The 26944-nt window shown below is 37.0% G+C and overlaps 1 protein-coding gene across 5 annotated transcripts in view; it reads right to left on the bottom strand.

The window, feature by feature from the left end:
- Positions 1-26944, bottom strand: part of DZIP3 (DAZ interacting zinc finger protein 3) — a 122006-nt gene that overhangs the window by 60530 nt on the left and 34532 nt on the right. For all 5 annotated transcript variants that reach the window (XR_004484476.2, XM_004272077.3, XM_033432201.2 and 2 more), the window contains exons 6-13: positions 23805-23885; positions 22451-22575; positions 19696-19810; positions 13778-13897; positions 12300-12401; positions 10640-10732; positions 9803-9855; positions 1469-1545 (exon numbers count right to left, since the gene is read on the bottom strand). Coding sequence is in view for 4 of the 5 variants with exons in the window: in XM_004272077.3 (XP_004272125.1) it covers positions 1469-1545; positions 9803-9855; positions 10640-10732; positions 12300-12401; positions 13778-13897; positions 19696-19810; positions 22451-22575; positions 23805-23885 (766 nt within the window). In the remaining variant the exon portion in view is untranslated. The remainder of the gene's footprint in view (positions 1-1468; positions 1546-9802; positions 9856-10639; positions 10733-12299; positions 12402-13777; positions 13898-19695; positions 19811-22450; positions 22576-23804; positions 23886-26944) is intronic.

Here is a 26944-nt window from a genome sequence, read left to right on the forward strand (position 1 = left end):
CAGTATGTTCCAAGCAAAAGTAATCACAAAAACTAATCACTATAGAAGGCTTTCAACCATCCAGGGTTTTGTTCAAATAAATGAGCTTTGGCCACCAAATGGCATAAAAGTATTAAGCCTTTGAAAATTCTGAAGACTGTCAAGAATGGTAACTGCCAGTGTTTAGTTATACTTTACTTAGGCAATTATATTTTATCTTAGTCAGCATTGTCCAGTAAAACTTTTTGTGATGAAAATATTTTAGATTTTCACTGTCCACTAGCCACTGAACAGTGGAAATGCTGCTTGTCTGACAAAGGAACTGAGTTTGAAACTTTATCTAATTTTAATGAGTTTAAAGTTAAACAGCCACATATGGCTAGTGACTACTGTATTAGACAATACAGAACTATAGCAAGAAACATAAAGTGATTTAATGCCTTGCTTCTCAAAGTACAGTCCACTGGCCAGCAGCAGCAGCAGCCACATGGGAGCCTGCTAGAAATACAGAATCTCAGGTCTCACCCCAGAGATACTGAATTGGCACCGACATTTTAACAAAATCACAGATGATTCAAATATATATTAAAGTTTGAGACACACTGATCTTATGAACCTCTTTTTCTTATCCTTTCAAAAAATAAATTAATGATTAAGTAGGTATTTCATCAATGAAATGGAATAAAGCATGAGACGGAACTATTTGATATTTTTCTGGTTTAGTAGCACTTCCCAAAGAGGAAAGTAGACTGAGGTGAATTAGAAAGTAATAAGAATTTGGTATATGATGGTATATTTTTAAAACTAATAAAATATGTGTTTATTATAAAGCACAACTTTATTATTTTATCCTTCATGATTCTGTGTTTCAAAAGATTTTTAAAGTAATATTCTTGTTTGATATACTTGACATAAACTGTGGAGGCAAACAAGGTTACAAAGCAAATGACTCAAGGAGCTTTCTCTGGGCTGCCAAATAAGAAGCTGGCTAGGATCAGGGACATCCATTCTCCCTAGCAAGAAGGAATGCCACCAGACTACTCTTCCATGGGTCCAGGAGCCCTTAAGCTCTCCAAGTGCTGAGCAGCTGGCATTTCCTAGCACACTCCTAAAGAGCTGGCACCTAAGTTTAGACTACTTGGCCTTGAGCCCCAAATGTTCATTCTTTCCATTTCACCCTTTTAACAGGGAATGCAACAAGTGAGGAGTTGGTAGGGAACATCAGCTGAAGCTCAATCTGTGTAGTCACAGCTATGCACCAAACCCAGCAAACCTCTCTGTAGATGCAAGGTAATGTGATACCCATACACCTGCTAATCTTTCTGTCCATGAATTCCAGCCTACACCAAGTGATGTTTGCTAGTGTAAACCCAAGCCCAACGAATGACAAACTCAAAGAAACACACAGTTGTTAATGGCATGATACTTTACAGAGCAAGTCAAAATTTTTAACAGTTTTCAACAGGAGACATATGAAAGTAAAATATACCTTTTGTACCAAATTTTAAACTGATCTTCGGTCTTATATCGCTATCATCTATTTTCAGAGACATCAACTTTTTATAACTGCAAATGGAAAAAAAATTAGGTTAAAAAAGTCAGTCAAGATTTCTAGTATCAGCATGGCTAAGTCAGTGAGCATTTTCTTCTCTTCCTTCTGGAAATAACTTAAAAGCAAAGGAGAAAAATAAATGAACAAATAAAAAACACCAACAGTAACAACCCTACATTGCCACTTTCATTAGAATTCGGAGGCAAGTAGAATTGCTAGATTTCATACAAAAAGAATCACATGACTAGCTTATTTGCAAGAAGACTATTTGGTAGTAGGAAAAAAGAAATCTTTGCACTGTAAAAAGGCAGCAAATCTGGAACTCCTCCCAGACCCTCCTCCACCACAGTATCTTCTTACCAATAACTATTCCAAGAAAACTCAACTCATTTAATGACTAGTAATTAAAAGAGAAAGAAAGAAACTGGCATAGCATCAATACAAATAATTAGAAAAAAATTGAGGGAAAAAGTAGCAAAATTCATTAAATAGACTAAACACTAAGTAAATGCTGCTATGAAACAGATGAAAAAACTTGTGGCTTGGCTTTGAAATGAACTCTCCCACAGAAAACAATACAAAAAAAAAAAAAAGGGACAGAGATGTTGGTTTGGTGGTGGTTGTTGTTAACTGATTTTATGTCCAGCACCAGCATAACACTGCTAATCAGCTACTACATTGAAAACACTTTAAACTCTAACAATATAAAGTACTGGCAAAGATACTGAGTAAAAGGAATTCTCCTACACTGAAAGTGGGAGTTGATAAATTGATAAAAGCACTATGGGAAACAGTTCAGCCATACCAATCATGGAGCACATCCTACAGCTTGCCTGGCAAAGGAGAAAATTTCGCACTTCTGCCTAACTCTTTTTTTTTTTTTTTTGTGGTATGCGGGCCTCTCACTGTTGTGGCCTCTCCCCCATTGCGGAGCACAGGCTCTGGACGCGCAGGCTAAGCGGCCATGGCTCACGGGCCCAGCTGCTCCGCGGCATGTGGGATCTTCCCGGACTGGGGCACGAACCCATGTCCCCTGCATCGTCAGGCAGACTCTCAACCACTGTGCCACCAGGGAAGCCCTCTAACTCTTAAGCACAGTCTCCAGTCCCACTTCTCTGGGAAATATGGCTATAGACGGCCAGTCGGTACAGAGCACATACTATGGCCCACTCAGACAAGGGAGCAAATTTGAGCTCTCACCCCTCTGGGAAGCATGCCCACATATACCTAGCAACCACGAAGCACATCCTACAGCCCGCCTGGGCAGGGAGTCAAGCCAGTTGCCATACCTAACTATTGAGCATAGCCTCTGACCCTGGATAATCAGGAAGCCAGAACAGTGACCCTGAGTAGCCTCAGAGCCCAACCTAAGGTACTTTCCAATTGCAGAACCCAGCCTAACACCTAATGCAGCAGCAGAGCCCAGGTACAGCCCTGCTGAATGCTACCTATGTAATCACTCAAGCAGGGAGCCCAGCCAGTAACCTGCCCAACATCAGAGGACAGCCTCTGGTCCCATTACGCCAAGGAATCCAGACAGCAACCCTGACATTTTATGCCCCACCAAAATGTGGGATACAGCTGAAGGCCATACCTCACCCAAGAGCAGAGCACAATGAACAACCTGTCTGATTGTAAAGTCCAGCCTGTGGTCCTGCCCAACTTTGGGGCACAGCCTGTGGCCCTGCCTGATTGCAAAGTACAGCTTAACATCTCATCTGACCATGAAGCCTGGCCTGTGGCCCCACCTGAATGTAGAATCCAGCCACTGTTTCCATCTGCTCAGGAAGCACACCTTGAAGCCCCACCTGACCAGGAACAATTGCAGAGCATGGCCTGCAACCCTGCCCAATCACAGAATCCATCCGGTGACAACACCCAGTTAGGGCAAAGACTGTGAATGTGCCCAACCAGAGGTGATTACAGAACACAGCTAGTAATGCCACCTGACCACAACATAGCCATCAGCCCAACTTGACCTGGGAGCCCACCTAGCAACCCCACTTGAACATGGAACCCAGCCACCAGCCCCACCCAACAGCACCCCACCCCCAACCTCAGAGCACAGACTGTGGCTTCACAGAAGTAGAAAACCCTATGGGAAGTTCTATTTACCTGTAGATGCTACCAGCTGATTGGTGAAGGTCCTTCCCTGCCAAAACAAACCTATAAACTCTGCAAGTGGAGACCATGTACTCCAGTATGCAGATACCAATGCAAGTATACAAAGATCATGAAGAATCAGGTAATATGATGCCACCACAAGAAACTAATAAACTTCCTATAAGTGACCCTAAAGAAATGGAGATCTATAGACAGTGCAAAGAATTCAGAACAATCCTATTAAAGAAGTTCAGTGAACTACAAGAACACACAAACAACTAACTGAAATTAGGAAGACAATGCATGAACAAAATTAAAAGGTCAACAAAGAAATAGAAACCATAAAGAAAAAAAAAAAACTCAGAAGTCCTAAAGTTGAAGAATACACTGACTGAACTGAAAAATACAATAGAGAGCTTCAACAACAGACTTGATCAAGCAAAAGAAAGAATCAGTGAACTCAAAGACAGATAATTTGAAATTACCCAATCAGAGGTGGAAAAAGAACAAAGAATGAAACGAGTAAAGAAAGATTACGGGATGTATGGGACAACAATAAGAGAAACAATATACTAGTATGGTAATCCCAGAAGGAGAAGAGAAAGAGAAAGGGATGGAAAGAGTATTTAAAGAAATAATGTCCCTTTCCCAAACTTAAGGTGAGAAATGGACATCCAGATTCACAAGGCTCAAAGGACCACAAATGGGTTGAGCCTGAAAAAGACTACATTGAAATGCATTATAATTAAACTGACAAAAGTAAAAGACAAAGAGAGACGTTTGAAAGTAGAGAGAAAAGCAACATTGCCTTGAAATCAGTCTTGGCAATGATTTTTTTAATTTGATATCAAAAGCACAGGCAAAAATAAATAAGTGGGACTACATCAAACTAAAAAGCTTCTGCACAGTGAAAGAAACAGTCAACAAAATGAAAAGGCAACCTACAGAACAGGAGAAAATATCTGCAAATCATACATCTGATTAGGGGTTAATATCTAAAATATATAAGTAAGCTATACAATTCAACAGCAAATAAATAAATAATCCAATTAAAAAAGGCAAAGAACCTGAATAAACATTTTTCCAAAGAAGATATAAAATGGCCAACATGTACAGGAAAAGATGCTCAACATCACCAATCATCAGAAAAGTGCAAATCAAAACTACAATGAGATATTACCTCACACCTGTTGATAGAGCCACTAGGGGAAACAGTATAGAAGTTCCTCAAAAAATTAAAAATAGAATTGATCCAGCAATCCCACTTCTGGGTATATATTATATGTCCAAAGGAAATACGATCTCTGTCTCAAAGAGATACGTACACCCCCATGTTCACTGAAGCATTATTTACAATAGCCAAAACATGGAAAACGACTTAAGTGTCTGTTAATGGATGAATTGATAAAGAAAATGTGGCATATATATATACCATGGAATACTATTCAGCCATAAAAAGGAAATCCTGCCATATGTGATAACATGGATGAACTTGGAAGGCATTATGCTAAGTGAAATAAGCCAAACAGAGAAAGACAAATACTGTATGATCTCATTTATATGTGAGAGCTAAAAAACCCTGAACTCAGAAACAGAGTAGACTGGTGGTTGCCAGGGGTGGGGGTGGGGTGTGGGAAATGGGTAAAGGGGTCAAAAGGTACAAACCAGGGGTCCACAGTACAGCATGTGACTACAGTTAATAATGCTACATTGTATACTTGTAAGTTGTTAAGAAAGTAGATCTTAAAAGTTCCCATTGGGGCTTCCCTGGTGGTGCAGTGGTAGAGAGTCCACCTGCCGATTCAGGGGACACGGGTTCGTGCCCTGGTCCGGGAAGATCCCACATGCCGTGGAGCGGCTGGGCCTGTGAGCCATGGCCGCTGAGCCTGCGCGTCTGGAGCCTGTGCTCCACAACGGGAGAGGCCACAACAGTGAGAGGCCCACATACCGCAAAAAAAAAAGTTCCCATCACACAAAAAATCTATGTGAGGTGATGGATGTGTTAACTAAACTTATGGTGGTAACTGTTTCATATATACATATATATAAAATCATCATGTTGTACACCTTAAACCTACACAATGTTATATGCTAGTTATAGCTCAATAAAGCTAGAAATTAAAAGATCAGCAGCAATATGAAAAAATAAATAGATTATGACCAATTGCTATTTATTCTTGGAAAGCAAAGTTGATTCAACTTTTGAAAATAAATTGATGTAATTCAACATATTAACAGATTAAAGAAGAAGAAAACCATATGATCATCTCAATGCATGCAGAAAAGCATTAGTTCACTATCCATTCATGATAAAAATTTTCAGAGAAGTAGGATGAAAAAAGAATCTCTTCAACCTAAAAAAGGGTATCTGTAAAAATTCTACAGCTAAGAGCATACTAAATGGTGAAAAACTGAAGACTTCTTCCTAAGATCTAGAAAAGGCAAAGATGTCTGCTCTCACAAGTGTATTCAACATTGTACTAGAGGACCTAGACCACGCAATAAGTAAGGGAAAATAAACAAAAAGCATATAGATTGCAAAAAAAGAAATAAAGTTGTCTTTATGTATAGATGACATGATCTTTAGTAGAAAACCTCAAAGAATCTATAAACGATATTAAAATTATTAATTATCAAGTCACAGGATACAAGATCGACACAAATCAATTCTGTATAACACAAATAACTAGAAATTGAAATTTTAAAATTATCATTTGCAATAACATAAAAAGTCAAATATACATGGATAATCTAACAAAATATTTATAAGATTGTACATATAAGACTATATACACAGAAGACTACAAAACATTCCTGAGAGGCATCAAAGAAGACTCAATTAAGTGAAATTAATTATACACCATCTTCACGGATGGGAAGTCTCAATATTGTTAAGATGTAAATCATCCCCAAATTGATCTACAAATTCAATGCAATCAAAATCTCAGCAAGAAGTTTGGAGAAATTTATAAGGTGTTTTTCTAAGATTTATCATGTAATAGCAAAGGATATAAAATTAAAAAATAGTTTTGAAAATTTAAGCAAATGCAAATTAAAACCACAATAAGATACCATTACACATCTTTTAACATGGCTGAAATGTTTAAAATTGATAATACCAAGTGCTGGAGAGAATGCAGAGAAACTAGAATTCTCTTATGCTGGTGAGAATGACAAAATGTACAGCTACTTTGAAAACAGTTTGGCAGTTTCTTATAACATTAAACACATACCATATGACTCAGCAATCCTGCTCCTAGGAATTTATCCAAGAGAAATGAAAGCATATATCTATACAAAGAGTAACACATGAATATTTATAGCAGCTTTATTTATAACAGCCTAAAACCAGAAACAACTCAAATGTCATCAACTGTTAAATGAATAAATAAGTTATGGTACATCTATACAAAGGAAGACTACTCAACAACAAACAAAAATGAACTACTGATACATGCAATAACAAGGATGAATTTCAAAAGCATTATGCTAAGTTATAAAAAATCCAGATGCAAAAGGCTTTCCTACTAGAGGATAGTCAGAAAAAAGCAATATTAATCAGAACAGAAATCATATCGGTGGTTACCACGGTTTGGAAGTTGGAGGGGGGAATGACTATGTAAGAGATTTTAGAGAAACTTGGGATGATGGAAATACTCTTGATCATGGTAGTGGTTACTCAGCTGTATAAAAATAAAATCATTTAAAACATATATTTTTAAAAAGTGAACTTTACTGTATATGAGCTATAGCCTGAAAAACTGACCTATAAAAAATTCAGTGTTTAGAAATGCATTTATAATTAGTACATTTATCAAGAAAGCAAGGAGATGATTACTGTGAAGGTCAGGATGACAGTTACCTAGGAAGCAGATGAGCTGGGGGAGAGGGGAACAGTGAGTGCTTCTGGGGTGCTGAAAAAATTCTGTATGGGTGGAGCCACAAGACTGTCTGCTTCATAAATCGTTTTAAACTCTGCATTTATATTTTGTGAGCTTTTATTTATGCATATTTTAATAACAATAAAGCATTTTAATGTTAAAAAACAACCAAACTTTTTTGTCATTCATTCACAAAACCTCACGAGGTAGCTCTTCCACTTTTGGTAATAAGGTCCAATTATCAGAGGGTTTTCCCACAGAAAATAACTATAAAACTTAGGCAAATTACAAAAAGCAACTCCTTGAAGGCACAGAGAGCAGAGAAACAAACCAACTCTGCTGTAGGGGGTATATGCTTGGGGAGAAGAGAAGAAGAATGTATGAAATTAAGTTCACCAATTTTAGAGCTTTGAGCCTGAGGCTAAGTATACCGTGGTAGAAAACAAAGGTCTCCTTGGCTGAAGGAACCAGACAATTGAAGCCATGGAACCATGGCTGCTGAAGAGTGTGGGGGAATCCCAGAAAGGAAGGTCAGAGAAGAGATTCCCCAATTTTTTCCGGCCACATCTCTGACTGACTGCTGAACCATATGTGTGGAACAGACTCAAAGTAGCTCAGCTAAAGGCTGAAGTTCTGAATTGAGACTGGAACCACCATCCAAGGAAAACAGGTTCGCATTTCATCTCCAAATAAGTTAATTGCCTGTCAAACAAAAGTAACATACTCATTGTAGAATAATGGAAGTTAGAATCTCTACATCTGTCATGTATTTATTGGGTACCATCTATATGCCAGGCAATATAGCAGTAAGCAAGTTAAAGTTCTTGCCCTCAAGGAGGCTATAGTCAAATGGAGAAGAGAGCCTAGAAAGTGTAACAGAACTTAGTAAATGTTTTAATAGGAGAAGTGAAGGGAATATGTGATTGAAACACCTAATGCAAAGTAAAAATGACTTTCTGGAAGTTTTAACCAGGCAAAGCCAAAGGAGTGGCATATTCTAGGCAAGTCCTAGAGGTAAAACAGATGGCACACTTAAGAACTAAAAGAAGCTCAGCATAATTGGTGTATATATAGTAAAATAAAGAATGACGAGAGATGACACTAGTGAGTACAGCAGGGACCAAGGTGGCTAAAGAGCCAAGCTAACGAGCCTGAACTTAATTGAGAGCAATGAGAAGCCTCTGAAAGATTTTCAAGCAGAGAAGTGAAATATTTCCATTTTTTTTTAGAAAAGTGATTTTGATGGCTGAACAGACTGTTCAATAGACTTGAACAGTCAGACTGAAGAAAGGTAAGACTGGAGACAAAAAGACGGGTTTAGAAGCTGTTTCCGAATTCCAAATAAAAGAGGGAGGAGATATGGGGATATATGCATACATATAGCTGATTCACTTTGTTATACAGCAGCAAATAACAACACTGTAAAGCAGTTATGCTCCGATAAAGATGTTAAAAAAAATTAAATAAATAACTTTAGCACAGGGACAGAAGCAAGGAGGCATGTACAATATATTTAAGGAGTTGAATTTATTGGACCTAAAAAAAGTTATAGAGCAACTGTAACTGGGAAGAAATATTGTGAGTCTAGTTGTGGGCATACTGAACTATAGACCTTTTTGAAAAATAAAAATGGAAATTTTTAGCATGCAGGTAGACAGACCTAGATTTTTAAGAGTGAGATCTACAGCAGAGATAAAGATTTGGGTTTCATTAGCTCATAGGGAAAACTTAGATATCAATGTAATAACACTGGTAGATTAAAAAATGGTAGACATTTTAAACAGAAGAAAAGAGAACCAATGGATTAGGATAAGTTTTATATTGAAATTTCTAATTTCAATAGCAACAGTCTACACCTCTATGAATTCCCAACTTATATTATATATTCCTCTGCAATAAAGCTTTCTCATCTAAGAAACAGGATGATTCTAATTGTCAGACAAGCCTGGAGGCTTGAATGAGTTTTGAAAGCTAGGAGAAAGTTTTTATATCGTAACAGTCTAATTTAAATAACTTTAAGAAAAATACGTTTGGTTTTCAGGAAAGGATTCTTTTCATACTTAAGGGAAAAGTATTCACATTTCTACTTTCCTGCTTTAGAATTTAAAAGTCTACAAAGTGGGGGGCAAAGGGGTAGACAAATGTCAATTAAATACAATTTTTTCACACAACTGATACTGTCTTTAAGTTTAATGGAGCTCCAGAAAGTAACAGAAAACACAGAAGAAAGAAGCAAATGAAAAATACATACATGCTCAAAAAAAAGAATATTTAATTTCAAGCTTACCTTGCTCCTAAATTTTCAATGGTTATATATTCATCCTTTCTCACAACTTCAAACTGCAAGTGATGACAAAAAAATAGCCCTAAAGTAGTTCAATTTTCAAAATCTTTTAATATTACTTCTTAGCCTTAATATTTGAAAGAAAACAATGAGAATGAAGTTATAGTGAATATAAAACAAATAAAACAGAAGAAAAAAGCTATAAACAATCTTAATCAAATAACAAACTAGAGTTGGTCTTAAAAACTAGTTCTACTTTATATCACTATAGGATTTAAATGTCAAATCTAAAATACAAGAAGACCATACTAAACATTAAAAAATATATATATTCCTATTTATAATTTTGGTCTGTTTACTAATTAACTGAAAATTCAACAAGATATTTCATTAATTAAAAAAATAAAATGGATACCATTTAAGTGCATTTTATGTAGCAGCAACTCTATGAGATGTTCTATAGATATTTTTATAGGAAGATGCTTAGAGACTAAAAAAGGGTTCAGAAAATCTAAAATTATTTTTAACCATAGGTGGAACAGAATTAGATTATCATCCTTTGTTCATGATAACAACTTTCCTCATTGCTACAGCCATGGCCTGCTTTGTCTGTTCCTGTTTCTGTGTGTGTATGTGTGTGTGTCTTTATTTTTTAAATTTTCTTATTCTTAAGTACCACTTAAATACTACTCTGGAGAAATCAATGCAATAAAAAGATTAGAGAGCTTAGTCCCATCAAAGAGAATATGGCTAGAATACTATTACTACAATTCCCAAATCTGTTTGAAGTCAAAAACATTCCAGTGAAGGAAAGCAAAAAAGTAAGAGAAAGATACTCACCAAAATTTTGACAATTCCAGGTACCTCACATTGCAGCATCCTTACCATGTCACCTGTACATCCTTCCTTCAAACATTTTTTCCCACTAAAACTCTAAAGTTATCAATAGAAAAACAGCCAATAAGTTATCAATAGAAAAAAATAATACAAACAATAAAAATAGAAAAAACCTGCTGATGTGCAAGACTGATTATATTTAAATAAAGTTAGAAGCAGATGTTGCTAGACAGTAAAAAAGATGTGAATAAACATTTGAGAGTCAGCTTTTCAAAGATAGTCCATTTCTTATACCAATGGATTTCCTATTTAAAATTTATGACTACACTTTTCTCTCTCACCATTTCTACTTCAAAATCTTCAAATAGTTATATTACAAACTAAAATGTATTTGCTGCCTCCAATAAAAGCAACTTCAAGTAAAATACACTAATTAAGTAAGTGCAAAAAGGAATACTGAATTTCTGTTAGATATATAAGGATTCCAGGGAAAACGAATTTGAGTCCTTTTTCTGATTCTGACCTTGTTATTTCCTCTGGTTAACTTACTTAGTTTTCTTTTACATCTCTTTCTAAAGTTGAGCAAAATGGATTGCCCTAATAATCAAAGAAAGTGAAAAGTATTTACACACTGCTTAAAAAGTGAATAATAATGCTTTATATAATGATTTTTACAACGTACAATGCAAGTTTATCTGTTTTACCTGTTAATCCTCATAACAAACTTATAAAGTAGGTATTACTATCCTCACTATATGGCTTAGAAAAATGAGTTTCAGCCTAGTGCAAAGAAAACTAGTAAGTGGCTCAATCTGGACCTGAACTCGGAACTCTCAACTTCATATACAGTGCTCTTTCTATTCCACCACAATTCCTTTATAAGTGTTTTCTGCTTTTTGCACAATGTAAACACTCTAGAACCAAACATCATAGACCCAACTTATGGCCATTACCTCATTAAAGACTAATTAATATAGAATTGGGCTTTCGATTTCTACTTTAATTTTAGCGGCAAAGAATTCAATTTAGTTATATGACTTTAGGCAAATATAAATAATACAAATATATTTTGGGTTGTTTTGTTTTGTCTTGTTTTTTGCTGTTTTGTTTGTTTTTTTGGCTGTGCTGCATGGCTTGAGGGATCTTAGTTCCCTGACCAGGGATCTAATGCCAGCCCCGGCAGTGAAAGCGCCAAGCCCTAACCACTGGACTGCCAGGGAATTCCCAATACTACAAGGATATTTCTGAAGACTATAAATTTATCACTGTTCTCTACCCTTAAAATAGAAACTATCCTTAAAATTATATAGTTGTCCTTTCTTTTTATTAAGTGATTCTATTTATGTCCTTTATGTGAATATACGTAACAATATTTCTATTCTTAAGAGTATAAACCTCTAAAGGGAAGAGAACAAATTAATAGAAATCAATAAGCAAAGCAACTAGCAGAGTATTTCCTACAAAGACCTGTTTAATAAATGGTGATATGAACAAATAGTGAGGAGAAGAGCATCAGAGAGAATAGGAAAAAAAAAATGAAGGGAGAAAAAAAGAGGAGGAAGGATGTGATCAGGAAGAAATGAAGAGGAAAGAGGGAAAATAGAGGAAAGAGTAGAGGAGGATATGCTGTAGTAAAGTTTTTAAGGAAGAACAAATATAATACCTGATCATTTTCACCTGGATATTTTAAATTCTTGAACTTTTTCCAACAAATTTTATGGAAGTAAACACAACAGCTTTTACTGCACATTAACTGAAAAAATCCCTGGAAAAGAATAAAAGCTGCTGTTAAGAAATAATAATCCATGTAGATATAGAAAATACCACCTTAAGTCATTTTTTAAATTATTCTATAACTAGATGAGCTTTAGATGGCATTGAAAATTTATCAACAGATCACTGGTAATCAAAGAACTATACAAGTCATTTTTATATCACTAAAGACAAAAAAATAGGCAATAATTTGAATAAGTTAATGTAGTATTTTCCACATGCTGTATACAACAATATATCAGAAGCTTGGTGAGTGATCTTTGTAGATGAACATGCTGTCTGCCCCACTTCACCTCAACTTTTACATTTCTCTTTTCTTTCAGCCCCAATTCCATACCATTACTCCCCAAAACTTCTTTGTCACCAATCACCAGACCTTAGATTGCTCTCTTAGTGAGAAATGGCTCCTGAGCTACTGCATTATCCCAAGGTATAGATTTCTTGTCTTTCCTAGTGTGCCCTCCCTGGGAACCACAGTCCTGCTTCCTTTAAATAGGTACACTGCTTAGATGACAAAAATCTAAATTTTGTGACCAAGACTTCCTGCTGCTACATGCTACCCATTTGACTGGAACCCTGATTCCTCTGTGGGAAACCACAGGACCATATCACCATGTCACCAAAACCAGGACTGACCCTGACCTGCCCTGAGCACTGCACTCCACCAGGCCTACACTTCCCAATACCCATCTTACCCTAATGAATAGATCTTGGCTTTCTCCTCCTTCCCATCTACGCCATTTGCTCTATACATCATGCTTTTCAACTCAGATTTCCAGTCTTGTAGAAGTAGTCAGATTTACACTGATGATCACATCTCAGCCTATCTTGTGATTTTCCACAGTCTTATTCTGATAGATCCAGGGAGAACTAGACTTGAAGTACTTTGATTGTTGAATTTCTTCAAATCAAGGCTGGTTATGTGTGTGTGTGTGTCCCACCCAAGGCCCATAGAAGAAATAATGATCCTTAACTTAGTAACATAATTCTTGAGGAGTGACAACCTTTCTCCTTAGTAAAATGCTAATATTCTCAACCTGTAACATTTCTAACTACAAAGAATATTTTAGATAATTTCCATTATATGATTACAAGAATATTTATTATAACTTCAGAAACTTGTGAATATACAAAAACCCTAGCAAAGCCAATTCATTCTTTTACTGGCTCAAAGGATTTAAATATTTCCTGATCACAGTGAATCTAACCTCTGAGACATTCAAACAACTTCTGAACTGCATTATCACTGTAATTAAACTAAGTACTTTTTAAACAAGATTTTGATGCATGATAATATAATAATTTTTATCTAAGTTTAACTTTACAATCACATTTTTAAAATACTCAGTTAATTGGTAATTATAGTACCTTATAATTGGTGTTCTTTAAAATGTCAGCTTCACAAGATCGCTCACAATCTAGATAACTGCAAATGGTCTGCTTCATTATATTACCCTCAGTTGTCTTGATGAAATTGTTAAGAAGGTCCTAAATTTTTAAAATAAAAATAAATCTCATGAATCAGTAATAAAAAGACTACAACACTTATCATACCTTAAGTTATATGTCCATTTCATATCCTTTTTTGAAGGTGTTGTATATATTTTTTTTAAATAGTTATAGAACCTATTTCCCTCATTCAAAGTAAACAATACATAGAAAGGCCCTAAATAAGAAATACTACACTTCTTATTGAATACAAACATGGAGAAAGGACAAAAGTCTATGTTCAAAGCTATATGTCTACTCTTCATTCTAACTCATAACACCTAGCATGTTCCTAACAAGAATTACTTGCTCTGATATAAATACAGAGAGACAACAAATCATTGGAAACCCAAGAGAGTCCTTGCTAGAACTGGCCCCCAAGACACCATGTTGGTAGTGGAACTACTGTAGTGGTGCAACAGGCTACTCAGCCAGAAGGGGCAGAGGCAGGGTACACAAGTATGTTTCTAGTGTTCAGAGTTACAACTTGGAATGCAATTTCCATATTTTAAAATGCTAGTTAAAGGTTTGTGAAATACATTGTCAAGTCTAAGTTAAACAGGTCCTTAATACTGTCCCTCAGAGAGACATACCCATATATATTGACGGTATAAGACATGATAAAATAAACCTCTACAGACTATTTTACAAATCAAGTCATCATTCATAACATTTGTTTAATGGCATTCAGAATTTTATGAGGAATAAAAATGTTTTGACCAAGTTGACTAGAAAATTTTAAGTATCAAGAGAGAAATAAAGAAGCAGCATTCAAGGACCTATCAATATGAAAGTAGTATATCCTGTGAGGATAACCAAAAGTCAAGTGGAGATGCTGAAAACAAAGGGATAGGACTCATAGTAGGTGTATAACTACTGTGGTTTCACAAATCTGACACTTAATAGTTCAATATTGATCTGTTGAGTCTCCTACCAAAATCTGTTCCTTGTTCCTTACTCCTCATCTTCTGCCTCAGTCACTGATATTCACTCATTCAATAAATATTTACTGGGTGCCTGTTATGAGCCAGGTTGTTATGAATGTTAAGGGATGTTAAGGATACAGCAGTGAACTTAGCAGGTTAATACTTAGTCCTCATGGGACTTACATCAATTTCATCTACCACAATCTATTTAGGTTCAAGTGAGTAGTCTTGAAGTCATCCATTGTATAATTATTCCATCACCCTGTACATGCAATATATTAGCAAGTACTGTTGAGTCTTCTCCCAGAATATACTGCAAATTTTTCTAATTCTCTCTCCATTGCTACCACTCTATGTCTCACCTACATTACTGACTATGACAACTGCCTAACTGGTCTGCCTCTTCCTTGCCTACTGTGTTCAAAACACTCTCTGCAAAATAACAAAAGATCATTGTCAGTTCCTTGCTTAAAACTCTTCAATGGCTTCCCACTACCTAAAACAAAATCCAGAACCCTTACCAAGACTGACTGCAAGGTCCTGCAGAACCTGCAGAATCTGAACCCTGTACACCTAGCCATCTCTGGTCCATCTCTTCACATTCATCTTTAGCCTCACTCACTATAAAATTCACGATTTTATATTCAAATTTGCCCTTCAAGGCCTGAGGGCCTTTCCACATTCAATTCTGTTTACCTAGAATGCTCTTACCCAACTCTTTACAGAGCTAGTTCCATTCTCAACCTTCTGCTTCCAACTTAAATATCACCTCCCAGATAGGCCTTTCCTAACCACTACACATAGATACATATACACATTTATGCATATATACATATAGACAAATATGGATATATGCAGGTATACAAGTGTATGTCTGTGTGTTCTCTATTTTCTCTGTCCCAGTCCCTTGTTTTTCTTTAGAACACTAACTACAATTTGTAACTATTTTATTAATATTTTTTTACTTTCTGAACTCCTCCCTTACCATAAATACAGAAACTCTTCAAAGTCCTAAATTCTATAAGTCATATTTTACTATAATTTGATTATAACACCCCACTGTTTAAAAGTTTTGAGGGGTTTCACATGACCTTCAAGGTACAGTCTGAGCTCCTTACTTGGTTTATAAAGCCTTACATGATCTAGCTAACATTACCTTTAACATTTACCTCTAAAATTCATGAAAAAAGGACAGGACATTATTTTTTTAAAAAAAAGTAACATTCATAACAACAAGAAAACTCTGGGTAGATGATAGCTGAAATAATCATTGAATTAAAAAATTCAATAGAAGGATAGAAACAAGGGTAATGCTGAAAATAATAATATGAAGGGACACTCCCCTGCTAGGGTGCCAGCAACTCTAGGAGTACAATCTTCCCCCCAACAGGGTGAGTTCATCTAAGGAGACACATGAGGATAGGAGCAACTGGGGCAGGGCAGGCCTCTGGTGGTACTCACCTGAAACTCCTCAGTGCCAGATAAAGGGGTAAAGGCCAGCCCTCTAAGTTTTCTTAAAGAAAAACTAATCACAGTGTTTGGGAAGTAGGACTTTTGGTGGGCTGACAGGCATAGGCACCGCTTATAACAGATTAAGAACATGCTGGCCTAGAGCCAGAGTACGATCATGGAAGCACTCTGCTCTCTTGGACATTAAACCTTTAGCTATTGGATTTTAACTTAAGAAGTATGGAGAGAGAGGGATGGAGGAGAGTCCAGGGCATCTGGAATGGTGGCTGGTTACCCAACTATTTTTGAAGCAGCCACTATTTTCCAAGCAGTATGGAAATATTTTAACATTATAAGAACTAATATGGGGCTTCCCTGGTGGCGCAGTGGTTGAGAGTCCGCCTGCCGATGCAGGGGACACGGGTTCGTGCCCCAGTCCGGGAAGATCCCACATGCCGCGGAGCGGCTAGGCCCGTGAGCCATGGCCGCTGAGCCTGCGCGTCCAGAGCCTGTGCTCCACAACGGGAGAGGCCACAGAGGTGAGAGGCCCGTGTACCGCAAAAAAAAAAAAAGAAATAATATGATAGCACTAGTGCATACTGGCTGAATATTAGCTCTATGCAAAAAAGATGAAGTTAAGAAAATATTCTAGAAAGTAGAACAAAAAGACAAAAAATTAGGGACTTCCCTGGTGGTCCAGTGGTTAAGACTCCATGCTCCCAATGCAGAGGGCCCTGGTTCGATCCCTGGTCTGGGAACTAGATCCCACATGCCACAACTAAAGATCCCACATGCCACGGAAGACCAGGCACAGCCAAATAAATAAATAAATATTTTAAAAAGAAAAGACAAAAAATAAAAATTAGCAAAGAAATAAGAAAACCAGAAATTCAGTCCAGGATGTCAAGTATCTGAATAAAAGGCATTTCAAAAAGAAAAGAGAAAATGAAGAATAAATCATCAAATAAATAAAAAAAGAAAATGTCCCAGAACCAAAAAACATAAGTTCAGAACACCAGGAATATACAGAATATCCTAAAAATTCCCAGAAAAAAAAATAGGTTATAACAAAAGATTGATAATCAGAACATCAAATTTCTCAAAAATATTACTGTTGGAAGTTAGAAGATAACAGAAACACAATTCTAAAAATTTAAGGAAAATGATTTTCAACCTACAATTTTATGCCCAGGCAATATATAAATAAAGTGTACAAAGAATAGATTATTTTGAGACTTGAAAGATCTCAAAAAATTTATCTCCCAAGCAAGTACCCTTTTCCAGGAAGCTGCTGGATGAGTTGCACCACCAAATCAAGGGATTATACCTAGAAAGAGGAAAACTTGAGATCCAAGAAATAGAGGATCTACAAAGGAAACGGGTGAGGGTATTCCCAGGAATAGAGTAAAGGGAAACCCTAACGCCAATTTAATAAAAACTTATAACTATTAGTAGGATGGGGAAGTGAAGTGTGTTGTGTGAAGGAGATGCATAAGGAAGCTACTAAACCCTCCTCTTCCACAGTGGGAAGTCAAAAGATAACATCTAAGATGGAGAAATTTTTTAAATAGCAGTATAGCTTTTTAAAAATACAGGTAAATATCAAAGGAAAATGCCTAGAGGGTTGGAAGAAGTTACCCATAGTCAGGAACTACAATTAGAGAGGATAAACCGCAGACCATTAATTTTTTTTTTTTTGCGGTACACGGGCCTCTCACTGTTGTGGCCTCTCCCGTTGCGGAGCACAGGCTCCGGACGCGCAGGCTCAGCGGCCATGGCTCACGGGCCCAGCCGCTCCGCGGCATGTGGGATCTTCTCGGACTGGGGCACGAACCCGCGTCCCCTGCATTGGCAGGCGGACTCTCAACCACTGCGCCACCAGGGAAGCCCCAGACCATTAATTTTTAAGCCTTTTAATATTACTTGAAAAACTGCATACATGTATTACTTTGCATAAAATAAAAATAAGAAAGTTTGGATAAGAAATAAAAATATTTTAAAAGGAGAAGGAAAAAAGAAAACCAAGACCAGGTAGGGGCTGCTCCAGGTAAACACAGAAATTCAATATTTTTCCAAAATCTATAAAATTACTACTTTATTAGGTCAAAGTTAAAAGTCATATGATTATCCTGGCCAACACCAAAGACTACCTACTTATTCTATTGATTACTGAGAGAGGTACATTAAAATATTCCACTGTGACTGGGAAGTCTTCTATTTCTCCTTTTAGTTCTACCAGTTTTTGTCCCAGGTATTTTGAGCCTGTATTATTAGGTATATACAAACTTTGAGTTGTTATAGCTTCCTAGAAAACTGAATTTTGTATTTTTATAAAACATCCCTCTTTATTTTGAGGAATGCATTTGGCCTTAAAGTCAGCTAAAATATAAGGATCCAGAAAGGTTTAAAGTAAAAGTTTGGAAGAAGATATGTCATTCAAACGCTAACCAAAAGAAGCCGAGTGTAGCTATTTTCATATTAAACAAATAAAAAGTGACATGGCTTATCAGATGAGGAAAAATTACCCAAAAGGTAAAAAATATCCAGAGGGTGTGGGGAAATGGAAACTCTCATAGTCTGTCTTAAGAATATAAACTGGTTACACACTTTCTGGGAGGAAATGTGGAAACATACACAAATAACTGTACAAGTGTATAAACACTTCATAATTCCACCTTTAGAAATTTATACTAAGGGAATGATGTGAGAAATACAAAAAGATCACTTTCCATAACAGTGAAAAACTAGAATGTTTAGCATAAACTAAATCTTCAATAGCAGGGAATTGGTTGCAAATTAAAAGCACAGTTTAAGATGGACTATGAAAAAATTATACTATATAATAATCTACTTGCTGGGAAATTCACAATAATATATATTTTCATACTATAAATCAATGTGTATAACATCACACCAATATACTAAAAATAAAAGGTAAAGAGTGTTTATACATGTGTGTATGGAAAGATATAAATGAAAATACTAACAATGGCTTCTCCATTTGAAGAAATATATGGATGAATTTTACTTTTATCTTTGGCATTTTTACATTTTTCAAGTTTTTTAATGTAAGCATTTAGTACTTTTAAAATTTAAATCAACAGCAAAATAATGGTAAATATAGTTAGACAAAAGAAGTTAACTATTACACTTAGCTGTAGCCATGTGAAGTACTGAACTAGTACAGCTTTTAATCTTGTTATTTGGAAATGCTAACACATCCACCTCATTTCTCTCTACTTGTTGAATCATACTGACATTCTGCACTAGATAATGGAATCAAGGTTGTTTCTCATACAAAAAGCTAATGCCCAACAAAAGAATGTGTTTGCTACAGAATGACATAGTTAACATAAACTGCAGTTTATCAAAGATGATTCTGATTAGCCACAGATGAAACGTTATTCTTAAATAATTTCTTACTTTAAAAGTTGTAGGTAAATCTTCATTTTCCATAGGATCTATGTCAAACCAATGATCATCTGTATCTCCTGTTTCTTGTAAGCTTTTATGAAATTCTAGCAGTCCTGCATTATATCTGCAAGGCATTTTAAAATAGAGTTAGTTTGAACAGGACTCTGTAAGTAGACAGTTTACCAATTAGACAACAAGCAACTCTTTTTTTTTTTGTGGTAAGTAGGATGGTGGTAACCTCTGGCATGCTATAGAAATACAAACACTAGGACTCTCACCTGTGGTAGATTGGGATGAAATACACGTGGAAGGGGAGGCAATAGATTATATAGTAGCACAAGTTTGAACATTATGGGGGCCATGGTAATTAAAGGGACTGTAGAGTTGGCTGGCTTTTTTTTTTACTGTCTTGGAAGCCTTGAAGAAAGAAAATGGCACAGGTCATCCAACTATTGACTCTGGACACAATGAAAGACAGAGGCCTCTGAGGGTACCATTTAAAGAGACCCTCATCTCCTACAGACATAAAGATAATCTGTGCTGAAAATCAGGCCCAGATTTAATCACAAAGTGGAACAAACTGCAAAAGAAAACAAATACACAGCCTCAACAGGACTACTACTATCAACTAAGGATACTCCGTGAAAGTTAAAAGGCCACTTTGGTAATGTTTCAAAAACCTTGACCAACTCTAAACATAAGGCAGACCATGCTGAAAATGAGGCCCAGTATTTAATCACAAGAGTAGAACAACAGCAAAAACCAAAAGCATAGCCTCAAAAGAACTATTGTACTATCAGGACTCTGATAGGGAACAAGTAGACCATGCAAAAATATGATCTGAGGTACACGCCTCAAAAGATGATACTCTTCCTTCTCAAAATCCTCTCTTATATCTGCTCATTGCCTACAGACAAAAAAAAAAAAATCTAGGATAAAGTATAAGCAAAGCCTAAGTGGGAAAACAGAGGAAGAAAAAGCTTATTCACCATAAGCATTGTAGAACTTGACTACTATGTACTGGCAGGAACATGTCTAGGAGTGGATCTTAAGAGTGCTGAACCCATGGTCAAATATATAGCTTGACAGGGAAATATATATTGATATGGGGCAACTCTTCCATAATTCAGCATTTACTTTCCTAGCAAGGACACCCAAAGCGAGTCCTAACATGCTGCTGAGAAGGCTACTTGAAGCTCGGAAACCACAATGGCCTCTAGTAATTGAGGTGGAAATGTTGAAAATTTCTTGGCAGAGTTTTAAAGAAAGCTCAGGGAGGTAAAGATGTTAGAATGGACTTACTGCATAAGACCACAGAATCCATCACTAGACAATGTTCCCTAGAAAGGCCCAGAAGACATTCCATCCATTAATGTAATAAGAAATACAGAGTGAGAAGGACATCAGTGTCTTTGAGCAGCTCAGTGGTGGCTATTCTCTATAGGCCAGGGATGAAAGTAAATGACGCTGCCAGACGACTGGGCTTTCTAGTGTCAATGATTTGGGAAATTGATTTTTTTCCAATGCCCATCAATAAGGAAAATAAACAGTAGTTCACATATCTGAGGAAAGGACAGCAGTACAGATTCTCTGTCTTGTCTTAGAGCTATGTTAATTCTCTCCACAATATAGACTAAGGGGATTCTGATCATCCTGACATTCTGCAAAACATCACACTGGCCAACTACATTGATGACATCATGCTAACGAACAGGAAGTGGGACATCTTCTGGACAGTAAAAACCAGGCATGCCAGAGGATAGAAGATCAACCTTACAAAGAATCAAGGAACTACCATATAAATGATGCTTTTAGGGATTCAATGGTTGGACCCAGCAGTAATCCTTCATAAGGATTTGCATAAGTAAATTTTGCCTAATTCACCCTTCAGATCCCAGCCAAACATTATTTCCTCAAGGAGACTTTTGATTCCCAGAAAGACACTGGGGTTCCAATAAAGACTAATTTTTCATTGTTTTCCTTCATAGCACTTTATCACATTTCATAATTGATTATTTATATAACTGATTATTTGATTAAGGTCTATAACATTCACTATACTGTCAGTTACATGAGGACAGGAACTATCTATTTTGTAAACCATTTTATCCCCAACACCTAAAGCAGTCTCTAAAATAGGATAAATGTTTAGCAAATAAAATGAATTAATGATGCTATAAATGGCTAAGGATCTACATATGGGAAGTGAACCGATGGTCCATAAACATTCTCCTGTACAATTTCACTAAGTGTGTAATACCCAATACTTCCAGACTCAGAATTTGGACCCTTTCAATGAGTTATAAGCTCATTCATAACTTAAATACCTATTCCAAGTGGTGATAACATTAATAACTACAACCATTAATTATCTATTAAGAATAGCATTTTTGTGTCCTGGGCACTGTTAATCACTTTATGAGGTGGGCACTATTATTAGTTCCAAAGATAAGGCTTAGCAACATTAAATTTCCTAGAGTCATATATTAGATAAGTGGTAGAAAATGTATTTGCACCCAGGCCTATCAGACTCCAAAGCCTATGTTCCTAATGCCTATGCTATACCACCTTTTATTGCCATGGCCTGTTAAGTTTGATACTTAATATTCTCAAGTACATTAAAGAAATTATCTATAGAATCAGTGATGGAGAAAAGAATCAGTAGAGCACAAACGTCATGATCCCTGGTATGTACAAACTTTATTCCCATTACATAATGCTAAAAGTTGATAGGCAAGATCTACCCATTAATTAAAATCCTTACCTCTTCTGAGCACATCGAAGTAAACCACGTCCAAAATAAACTAAAGACATAAAGTTTTCACAAATTTCATTTTCTTGGATCACCATCTTCATCACCAGAAATTTATTCTCAGCTTCTATACAATCCTGTAGCAACATAAAGCTAGGTTTGGCTGATGTAAAAGTCATTTTTTTCCTTTTACGATAAACAGTTATTTCCCAAACTGGAGAAGTTAGGGCAGCTTTAATATTGATCCAGTCATTTATTCATATCTCTAATACATCTCTGTATATAATCCCATAAATAATGTACTCAGTGCTTTAGTTATTTACAAAAGAACTAAAGATCTTTAACCAGTGTTTCAAAGTGAATATTAAAACAACAATCTTTATATCTAAAACTGACAAATATTACTAGCCAAAATAAGGGCTCTTCTGATGACTATGGGAACATAGTTCTTTATAATTCTTCCTAATTTTTCATTCTAATTAGAGCACAAATCTTCCTAGTTTTTCAAATAGGAAATAAATGACTTTTTGCCCACACATATAGTCTCTTTTGAGGAATGACAACCTTGATCATAAGCAATATAGGTTTAGAAGTAAACTACAGAATCAGTTCTAATAAATGTTTTAGTTATCATTATTAAAACAGGCACAGTAGCCCCGGTCTCCCTGGGAAAAAAACATGCTGCATGGCCTCATTTTAAAATATTCTCTAGCACATCACACTAAATAATTAGCATTATGTGAAATTATTTAAAGTGGAAATGTTTTCAGTTTGGTGCTTATAAATTCTACTTCACCTAATTAACAAGTCAGATTTATTTATTTATGAAACCAAGTAGAGAGTACAAATTTAGGAATACAAAAAGTAAAAGAGATATCAAGGCTGCAATTGAGAAATCATTAAAAATAAGAAAAAGAGAATTTAAATTTGTAAGCACCCTTAGAAATCACCTACTTACCTCCTAGATTTTTACTTTTGCACTTCACTTTATTTGATAAAGAATTTGAGGTAAAACTCACATTTTACAAAGAGGATAAGATAAAGACCAGAGAGATTAAACTACACTAAAAAATGGATTAAAATTTATTATATAAGTGAAAGAAGCTAAACAATTTTCTGTTTTATATGTGATAAGTATTTCAAAGATAAATAAAGTTATAAGCTAACATTAAGTTTCCCCTACCAATATTTTTAGTTTCACAATATAGTCTCTAGCATAATTACTCTACATTTTCAATATATGACAGAAAAGTCACAGAGTGGTTTCAACTTTTAGAGAAGGTCAAAAATCAACATTTTAATTTGTTAAAATGAAGTCAGTGTATGTGAAGAGATTTATAATGTGCAAATAACACATGCTACATACCTCTTTCTTTCCTCTTTCAGTGACTGCTACTCCATACAAAAATAGTAATGTCAAATAATAACCAATATTGATCTGATGTGCCTAAAAAGATAAAATATACTTTAGTTGATTATTTAGACTATGGTACTTTTTACTGTAGAAAGCTTAATTAAATATCCTAGGCCTATTTAATAACTATTAAAAATAGTTAAAATTATCATTATATTGTCAGTCATCTAATAATCACTACAGAGAATTCACTTTAGATGTATTTAATAGTTTGACCCAGAAGAGAGTCAATAATCTCAAAATAAAACATTAGAGTTTGATCAAAGAAAATGAAAGCAAATGCCATCAAGATTTGTTATACTAAAACTTGCCAAAAAATTCTCTTTCTCTCATGATATTTTTGTATAGGAACACTTTAGATAATAACAAATACTACCATCCAGCTTAGAAAATACAATGATCTCTTAAATCAAAGTCTTTTATTGTCCACATGTGGGTTTTGTTATAACAGTATGAACATAAAGCTTATCACTTATTTAATGAAAAATTAAAACACAAATATTTCCTTCATTTGAAAATGGTCTATGCCAAATTAGAGATGGAGAATAGATTAGGGGTTAGGGAGAGTGAGGAGGGTAAAGGGTGCATATGACTATAAAGGGGTAGCATAAGAGATTTTCATGGTGATGAAATAGTTCTTTTATCCTGATTCCAGTAGTGGTTACAAACATATACACTTGTGATAAAATGGGACAGAACTACACACACCTGTGCATAAAAAACTTATCACAGCTGACCTGAGAATGCTATCCTTAGAAAGGTCTGCTTGCAAGGCTGACCCTCGGCTGGTATCTGTAAATCTGGATTTCAAGAGTGTTCCCACTGTTCTCTGACAGGGGTGTCTCACTGTTCCTAGACTGTTTGTGCCAACTATGTGATTTATGTTGAGCACCAGGAAGTTTCTTCTGGGAATCTGAAATTTTGATACATGTTAGGCAGAGGGTGCCTACATGACCAACACCCAATAAAAATCTTGAGCACTGATTCTCTAATGGACATCCCTGGGCAGAAATATCTCTCTCTCACACACACACACACACACACACACAGACACACACACACACAACCACAGACACACACTGCTGCATTTCTGTTGCGAAGGAGGGAAAGAAGGAATGTACTCTGTGTAACCCCTCATGGAAGGGAGAAAACATAAGGAAGCCTGAAGATGGATTCCTCTAGACACTGCCTACGTTATGTTTTGACCATTATAGTCTGGGTGTGTATCTTTACTATATAATTGCAATAAATCTCAGCATGAGTACAACTATATACTGAGTCCCACGAGTCCTTCTGAACACGGGGGTTGGAGACCCCTGACAAAACACCCACTGTACCAATGTCAACTTCCTGGTTTTGATAATATATTGTTATGAAGATGTAACTATTGAGGGAAACTGCCTGCAGGGTACACCAGGACCTCTCTGTACTTTTCTACTGCACAAAGTTGTATTTTTGCAACTTCTCTGCATCTAAAATTATCTCAAACTAAAAAGTTAAATGGGAAGATGGCAGAAGAGTAAGACACGGAGATCACCTTTCTCCCCACAGATACACCAGAAATACATCTACACGTGGAACAACTCCTACAGAACACCTACTGAATGCTGGCAGGTGATCTCAGACCTCCCAAAAGGCAAGAAACTCCCCACGTACCTGGGTAGGGCAAAAGAAAAAAACAGAGACAAAAGAATAGGGACGGGACATGCACCAGTGGGAGGGAGCTGTGAAGGAGGAAAGGTTTCCACACAGTAGGAAGCCCCTTCGCGGGCGGAGACTGCGGGAGCCGGAGGGGGGAGCTTCGGGGCCGCAGAGGAGAGCACAGCAACAGGGGTGCAGAGGGCAAAGCAGGGAGATTCCCGCCCAGAGGATCGGTGCCGACCGGCACTCACCAACCTGAGAGGCTTGTCTGCTCACCCGCCGGGGCAGGCGGGGCTGCGAGCTGAGGCTCGGGCTTTGGTCGGAGCACAGGGAGAGGACTGGGGTTGGCTGCGTGAACACAGCCTGAAGGGGTTAGTGCACCACGGCTAGACGGGAGGGCGTCCGGGAAAAGGTCTGGAGCTGGCAAAGAGGCAAGAGACTTTTTCTTCCCTCTTTGTTTCCTGGTGCGCAAGGAGAGGGGATTAAGAGCGCTGCTTAAAGGAACGCCAGAGACAGGCGCGAGCCGCGGCTAAAAGCGCGGACCCCAGAGACGGACATGAGACGCTAAGGCTGCTGCTGCTGCCACCAAGGGGCCTGTGTGCGAGCATAGGTCACTATCCACACCCCTCTTCTGGGGAGCCTGTGCAGCCCGCCACTGCCAGGTTCCCGGGATCCAGGGACAACTTCCCGGGAGAACGCACGGCGGGCCTCGGGCTGGTGCAACGTCACGCCGGCCTCTGCCGCCGCAGGCTCTCCCTGCACTCCGCGCCCCTCCCTCCCCCCCCGGCCTGAGTGAGCCAGAGCCCCCGAATCAGCGGCTCCTTTAACCCCGTTCTGTCTGAGCAAAAAACAAATGCCCTCCAGCGACCTACATGCAGAGGCGGGGCCAAATCCAAAGCTGAGCCCCTGGGAGCTGTGAGAACAAAGAAGAGAAAGGGAAATCTCTCCCAGGAGCCTCAGAAGCAGCGGATTAAAGCTCCACAATCAACTTGATGTACCCTGCATCTGTGGAATACATGAATAGACAACGAGTCATCCCAAATTGAGGAGGTGGACTTTGAGAGCAAGATTTATGATTTTTTCCCTTTTCCTCTTTTTGTGAGTATGTGTATGCTTCTGTGTGAGATTTTATCGGCATAGCTTTGCTTCCACCATTTGTCCTACGGTTCTATCCATCCGTTTTCTTTTTTTCTTAATAATTAATTTTAGTTTTAATAATTTTATTTTACTTTATCTTCTTTCTTTCTTTTTTTCCTTCCTTCCTTCCTTCCTCCCTCCCTCCCTCCCTCCCTTCCTTCCTTCCTTCCCTCCCTCCCTCCTTTAGACAACGAATCATCCCAAATTGAGGAGGTGGACTTGGAAAGCAAGATTTATGATTTTTTTCCCCTTTTCCTCTTTTTGTGAGTATGTGTATGCTTCTGTGTGAGATTTTGTCTGTATAGCTTTCCTTC

Source organism: Orcinus orca, chromosome 5, assembly GCF_937001465.1.
Source record: "Orcinus orca chromosome 5, mOrcOrc1.1, whole genome shotgun sequence".
Lineage (NCBI taxonomy): Eukaryota > Metazoa > Chordata > Mammalia > Artiodactyla > Delphinidae > Orcinus > Orcinus orca.